The sequence below is a fragment of the Magnolia sinica genome, chromosome 3, assembly GCF_029962835.1.
Source record: "Magnolia sinica isolate HGM2019 chromosome 3, MsV1, whole genome shotgun sequence".
Taxonomy (NCBI): Eukaryota; Viridiplantae; Streptophyta; class Magnoliopsida; order Magnoliales; family Magnoliaceae; genus Magnolia; species Magnolia sinica.
Window position 1 is genome coordinate 117141139 of NC_080575.1, and position 7750 is coordinate 117148888.

Consider the following 7750-nt stretch of genomic DNA (forward strand, 5'->3'; position numbering starts at 1 on the left):
ACCTCATTTTTGTACGGATACCTTAAAATAATTTGAGAAAACGGATTGACGGCTTGGATGTACAGATACATCACGGTGGGCCCGCCCACAGACATGCCCGTTCGGAGCTAGTGACGGGCTGGGGTAGTACGCAATGCGCGTCCCGTCTTCGCACGACACGTACCTACATCAGCTATATATAGCTGGTGCGTGGTACATGAGCCAATCCGCTTCTCTCCAAAACAGCAGGCATAAATAACTTCCCCATCGCAGGGGTTAGGTTTTGAGAGCAAGAACAAACGCAGAGAGAGATTTAGATTTTCATCAATGGCTGACGAAGACTACAACGACGACATCGGGGCGTACGTCTTGCTCTCTCTCTCTCTCTCTCTCTCTCTCTCTCTCTCTCTCTCTCTCTCTATATATATATATATATATATATCCATCCTTTTCTCCCTTTGATATTGTCTGTGTAGTGTTTGTGCTATTTCCTCGCTGAAAATCGAAACAACTGATGACTAGATTTTGGTTTTCCTTTTACGTTTCACAATTCACGGAGAATGCTTCTGTGTCTTCGAAGGCCCCCTTCAATTTCATTTCCTTTTTCTAACCTGAGCTTGTCGTTTAGGGCTCGTTTTTGGATGTACCGCAAATTTCAAGCGGAATGCATAGTTTTCCGTTTTCTGTACATCTGGAAATGGGAACTGCGATTGGTGAAATACTGTTTTCTGCCATTTATTTTCCTAAAATCAATATTAAGAACGTTTCAGGTAGGACCTCTCCTGCCCTGCCTCCGTAGAGCCATCCAAACATACCTTTTTTTTTTTCTTTTTCTTTTTTTCTAAGATGTTATGGAGATAGGAACTGTTCTGAAAAACTTGCTGTAAGCTTCCAATATCTATTAAAATTCTGATAATTTTGATAGCATTGAAGAATTCCTTTTGGCCCTTGATATTTTGCGGCCATACACTGGGGAGAGTCTTGGCCAATTCGAAAGATCGTTTGATGTAGTTGAAGTAACTGAATTTTGGGTTGTTTGGTCGGTCAAGTAACGGAAACTCAAACGAATATTCAGGAGCTAAGACCATTCCAATACTTGTTTTCGCCATGTATAAACTGAACCAACAATTGTGACAAACAAGAAAATTAAAGCTTCGATAAATACAGATGCACCCAATACATCGAAACTCATTGGCCATGGATAAAGAAAGACCATTTCAAAATAATAAATAAATAAAAACAACAAAAACTAGAGTAAACATATAATAACGGATTCAGAACTGTAATCAAGCATCCCCATGGGTTTCTGTACCTAATTCATAACTAGAAAGCTTCTCTGGCCATTTACTAATCGGGGCTAAAACCCCGGAAATTAGAAATTCCAGTATAGGAATAGCGCTTGATATTATTAGAAATGCCCAAAAAATATCATATTTGTGAAGCAGAAACATAGATGTACTTATATGAATGTGGAATATACCGAATTAGTCAATACAAATCAGAATTGTCAATTCATCGTATAATTTTTATTTTTTTTTTTGAATAGGCCAGAGACTGAAAAATAAGCTCCTACCCTTAGTGTTTTATGGGATATATGTGGAAAGAATAATTTTGTGATATCACATTCTTTAGGAGAATCGTTAGTGCTTCAAGAGGATGTTCCTGTCAAAGGGGGACTGTTTGATAAGGTGCATCGTGGTAATTGAGAATGCATTCGTCATTGGATGAAATTGTGTTTCTCTGCTGCACTTGTTACTGATTTCTCACTGGTCTAAAGGGTGTGGGTAGGTGCCAATACAAAGAAGGATGGAGTTTGCATAGAATAGCTTTGCTTTGATGGTTGAACTATACACAACCTGGAGGAATATGGAATGAAGGTTCTCACTGATTATGCATTTTAAGTGGGTATAGCATTGAGTCAGGTCATTGAGCAAGATGTTTCACTTAAAGAGTCTTGTTTGTGTGTGTTAGAAATGGAACTTCAATATAAATAAAAGAAACAAGGGCCAAAGCATCTCGATATAAGCTATTACAAATGCATAGAGGAAGGTCATGAATCCAAGTCTGCATAGAGACCAGTGTAATCGGTTGTGGCATTCCTTTCCTATAGATGTGCTTCATATCATAATAAGAGAAATGTTGATGCGATGCAACCCTTTGCAATCGAGAACAATGGTTGCCATGTAAAAATCCCTTTGATCGTTTTGATGGCCACAAGGGAATCACCATCTATCCCAAGGTGGTTGATTTTAAGGTTCAGGGCAAGATATATATTATGAAATAGAGCAAAACATTCAACTAAGTTGCTATTGCAATTCTTATGTGTTGAGCTAGTTGGAGCAATTAATCTTGCAAATTTTCTTTGAATAATGGCCTTAGAACCCTCCATCAACGGGTTTCAATAACAACCCCTTCAAAGTTGGGCTTGGTCATCTAGGCTTTGGAGGGGTCCATTTGACGAACTTTTGACTTCTTGACATGATTATGACTGCTTGATGAGCATGGTTGTCCATGTTTTTGTCTCCAAGGGTTATAGAACTTGATAACCTTCATGCTCCCAAGAAATTTTCCTCCCATGGTCCGACTCTAGAACCATATGTCACCTAACATATGGTTCTAGTGTTCCACACACCTTTTGCAAGATTGTAATTAAGCAACAAATGATCAAGGCACTCCTCAAGTCCACAGTCAAGTGGTAACATGTGCTGGATCATATGCTTTCTTCTTATTCAGCATAGGCAATTTGTGATGGGCCACCTTCCACAAATATTTGAATCTATAGGGTACGTGGAAGGTTCTAGACTCTCATCATTGGGAAGTTTTGGGTACTATTTTCGTAGCTTAACAACTAACCTTAATGTAAAGATCCCTTTGGGTTCCATTTTCCAATAGAGAAAATTAGCACATTGCTTGGAATTTGAATTGAAAATATCAAATTAGGTCTTCATTGCAGCTGCCAGTCGGCAACAAAAGCTCACTAACGAGATCATGCTCCAGTTCGCCTAAGGTTTTGTGAGATAAGACTAGTGGCATCCCTGTTCGAAGGAAACACTTATCTTTCCAAATGCTGATGCAATTTAATGTAGGGGCATTTTCATACTGGGCTCGAGTGGGGTGGCTTGTGGGATGCAGGGGCACACTCGGGGTATGCGGTCCGTATGAGGTGGGCCCAACCTGTGTGAAGCGGGTGGCTCATGCGAGGCAGAACTCATGTGAAGTGGGGCTTACGAGGGTGTTCGGCTGAGGTCTTAATCCATGCGATGTGGGGCTTGGACTATGAGATAAAGGGATCGATTCACTATGCTCTATTACTTCGAGCTTTTAGAGCAAGTGGTTAGTTGTCTTGCATCAAATTGGTAGTAGAGCAGGAGGTCTCGTGTTCGAGACTCCTCACTGTGGGTGACTAATACAAGGGGATTTTCACACTGGGCTCGAGTGGTGTGGCATGTGGGATGCAGGGGCACACTTGGGGTGGGCGGCCCATGTGAGGCGGAACCCATATGAAGTGGGGCCCACGAGGGGAATTCGGCCGAGGTTCTAACCCATGCGATGTGGGACCTAGGCTATGAGATGAAGGGATTGATTTGCCATGCTCTATCAATTTGAGCTTTCAGAGCAAGTGGTTAGTTGTCCTGCATCACAATTGGCTTCCCCTATTTTCCATAAGGATTCCTTGGGAAGCATTGTTTGCCATTCAAAAAGGCTTTTTGGATATATCAATGATAAGAGAGGCTCAGGCATTGCCAAAGGTTTTCCTTGAGTTGTTTCTTCCGTAGGATCATAATTCAAAGGTTGTATTTAGTAGAGATGAATCTCCAAGATAGCTTCATGATTAGAGCCTTGTTGAACCTTCTATGTAGGTGAATTGCAGGTCCTTTGGTCTCTAGGTTTCATGATTGTGTTCCACTTGATGAAATTCCATTGGAGGCCTTTAATTGACGTTCTAGCATGGAAGGACAATTATAGCCATGATGCAGAAGGAAGCCCAACTATCACTGCTTTGAGGAGTAGGACTCTTCCTGCTCGCCACAGTAATTTGCTTTTCCAGGCCTTGGATCCTACTTTGGACTCTCTCCATCAACTCCTGGAGTTGGAGGGACTAAGGCCTAAACCCAAGCACCATGGTACCCACATATCAGATTGGAGGATTGAAACACCTAAATTGCTCTCTATGGCCCTTCTCACTCAATCATTAGTGTTTGCAGAGAAAATGACAACCTACTTCTCGTGATTAATACTTTGTCCCACCTCAACATTGTACAGATTTTCAATGGTCAATATGTTTTCACATCTCCTCTTGTGGCCTTTAAGGAAATTAATGTGTTGCTTGCAAAAAGCAAGTAAGAGACTGATGAACCACCTTTGTAGATTGGAACCAACACGATGTCCTTTCGAGTGATGGCTTCAACTAATGACGCCAAATTTGATGGAACAGATATTTGTTCCCCTCTTCATTTCAATTTCCATGAAATTGGTTATCAGTTTTGAGAGTTTGACCTCAACACTTATTCTGATGAATTGGACCCTCTTCTAATTCTCCTTGGTTTTGTCACTCTTAAGCAATCTTTTGACTTATCCTATGACTGTGGATGACGAATTCCATTTTTGACATTCCATTAGGAGGTTTTTTAATATGATCTACATAACCGTCTATGTTATTTACCACATTAACTTGGAAGAAATTCACTTTTCATCATTAGAGCATCAGGTATTGTTTTTTCATAGCCCATGGACCGCCGAATATAACCTCATTCATGTCTTCCATATTGGTGAACTTGAAAACAAAGAAGTAATTCTCCATTTCTAGGATCTCAACCTCCCCTTTTGTTCTACATACCGTTGGAATTTTCTTCCAGAGGTATGAAACATATTTTAAAATGCTTTAGGAACACCTCCCAGATTGCTGTTGTGACTTCAATCTGAGCTGGCTGTGAGTTCAAGATACATATATAGCACACTTCATTTGCTTTCCATTTTGTACTTTTCCTGCCTGCAGCACTTCCTTTGAGAATTCAGTTTTCCTGGATGACTGTTAAAGCAGTTTCATTGATAATCTTCAAAATCTCTCAACCTTTCTTCTGTCCTGTGTTGTTCTTTCATTCTGATCTTATTTTCGGGTCAAATACGAACTCTTTGACATGATCTGTTTTGCTACAGATATGATGATGAGCCGCCAGAACCTGAGCCTGAGGTTAAACCTGCAACTTCTACTTTCTCCCAAACATTCTGGAGGACTATTTTGACTTTTTGTTGGATCTAACTGATATTGTTAACCACCATTTGGATGGTTGCAGGAAGGAGCAGAAGAGGATTTGGAAAATAATAACGAAGAGCCTCCTGATGCTTTTGTTGGGACTGAAGGTGAGGAGAAAGAGGAGCAACCAGTACAACGGCCTCGGAAGACGTCAAAATACATGACAAAGTATGAGCGTGCAAGAATCTTGGGCACCCGTGCCCTGCAGATCAGGTTTGGTATTTGAAACTTCTTGGCATCTTTGTTGTTCTGAACTGGAATGAATCACGGCAACACTTTTATTATACTTGCACTCTTTTGTTTTGGTGCAGCATGAATGCCCCAGTGATGGTTGAGTTGGAGGGCGAGACCGATCCGCTGGAGGTAAGCTAGTTGCAGAGTCTGGCTGGATGAAATGTCCCCAAATGTTTAGAAATATGGAAGTCTGCCTGACCCAATTTCCAGTATTCATTCTTTAAAATGACTGAGGCCCTGTTTGGTTGCCAATTAAAAGTAATGAGTTCATCTCATTTTAGTTAACAGTAATTATGTATTCTAGTATTAGAAATTATAGTTAATGTAAATTATGGGTTACCAAGATTGCTTTTAATCCTTTACCAGCAATTTCTAATACATAATTATTGTTAAGTAAAAATGAAATGAACTCATTTTTAAGTGGCAACCAAACAGGACCTTAAGAAGATGATTATCATAAATGACTAGGTTGTTGATAGTTTGGGTAACTTATTTTATAAAAGCATTGTATTTTCCACTTATGTTTGTAAAAGATCAGACTTAAATAATGACAACTGTTAATTTCTCATGGAGCACTGCTAATGGCACTTGAGGGCACATGTGCCAACATCGGCGGGATGCGTGAGATCCAGGCTGTCCTTGTGTGGGCAACCATGTGGATTTCCTGGCCTAATAGACAGGACAATCCACTCATTTACAGAAATAAAGGATGGATATTGATAAGGGTCAACAAGTTGCATTTAACATTTACATGTGGCAAAACCCTTAAAAAAAAAAACCATGTGGTGACCTGATACATGGACAAGCTTTGCTTTTAGGCTAGGGTGTGGTGGGGCCTAGCTGATAGCAGTCTGATTCTCACACATATGCCACCCATGCCAAAGAGTGTGCCCATGAGATTCCCAATGTGATTATGCTTGCATTTCTCTTGTTTCGTGCATTTCTTGTGTGAAATGAATTCAGTTTTCTATAACCACTGCTGAAAAGTCAGAACAGCCACATTGCCATATGTAAAGCCTTTTGGAGATACTAGGTTTCTTTGGAAATGGCAACTGTTATCAGATTGTTTGATCTATCACCCTGTGATTTTAGATTGCAATGAAAGAGCTTCGGGAGCGCAAGATACCATTTACGATCCGTCGCTATTTACCAGATGGAAGGTGAGATTTTCCTTCTTCGTATTATTATTCTTATTCTTATTATTATTATTATTATTATTATTATTATTATTAATTTCCCCTATTCCTATGGCATGCATGCATGATGGTGTTAACACTGAAATATGGCAGTTATGAGGACTGGGGGGTTGATGAGCTGATTGTAGAAGACTCTTGGAAGAGGCAAGTTGGTGGTGACTGATGAAGGCAAATCTCTCTACATCTCAACCAATCTCAATCCTATTCCTGTTAGGTTTCTACTGGGAACAAAACTTATATCAGTCCTGTTCATGGTGTGTAGATCTTGACTGGTACCTCTATAGAACTAGTGTGTATGGTCTGTACAAACTTTGTTTCTCTTCGTTTACAACTTGTGGCATGTTCCATGGATGGGGATGGGACCTACTCAAGATGGGGGAGTATGGCCCCAGAATCAGATCCGTTAAATGATCTTAACTTATGGTTAACAGACATTTGCTTACTTGATGTTGATTGATTTTATATGTTGACGGCTCACTGGTAGGACACCGACAGGCCAGTTATGACCGTCCATCCATTCAGTGTGGAGATGGGTTGTTGTTACTCATCTATGGTGGGCCCCATGCCATGTATGCGTCAAATATACATGATGAATCCGCACATGCCACAGGCACGAGTTGGTATGTCGTAATCATAACGTCCATAGAAAAAAGGGCATCCTGATGATGATGGAAGATTTGCTCTTGTACTCTTTTATAAACTTCTGAAGGACCCGGGGACCTCCTGTGATGAAGATGCCTGCGTGTATTCCATTCCTTGGATTAATTTACATAAAGACTGGAGAAAAAGGGGGCTATTTTTTTTTATTTCTCGTCGGATGGATGTGATGGAGAGCCATGAGAGCTACGGAATTGCATGGATAATAGCAAGAGCCATGGGGTCATGCAGCAATTTAGTACTTTGTCCAAGTGGGGCCGTTGTTCGTTTTGACTAGAGGTGCACATGAGTCGAACCGGCTCAGCCACTAGCTGACCCCAGCTCGAACTCAGGTCGGTCCTCAAGCCTGACTAGCCAGCTCGGCTCGGTTCGGTCAGCAGCTCGGGCGAGTTCGAGCCAAGATCGAGCTGAGTTCACCTGTGCAGCATTT

General features: G+C 40.9%; 1 protein-coding gene across 1 annotated transcript; it reads left to right on the top strand.

Annotated features, from left to right (window-relative positions):
* The first annotated feature begins 201 nt into the window (after positions 1–201).
* On the top strand, positions 202–7110 carry LOC131240909 (DNA-directed RNA polymerases II, IV and V subunit 6A-like). The gene is made up of 6 exons (XM_058239441.1): positions 202–341; positions 5137–5170; positions 5274–5446; positions 5545–5596; positions 6560–6627; positions 6757–7110. Exons 1-6 carry the CDS (start codon positions 307–309, stop codon positions 6824–6826), a joined length of 432 nt encoding a protein of 143 aa, XP_058095424.1. The 5' UTR covers positions 202–306; the 3' UTR covers positions 6827–7110.
* The last annotated feature ends 640 nt before the right edge of the window (positions 7111–7750 follow it).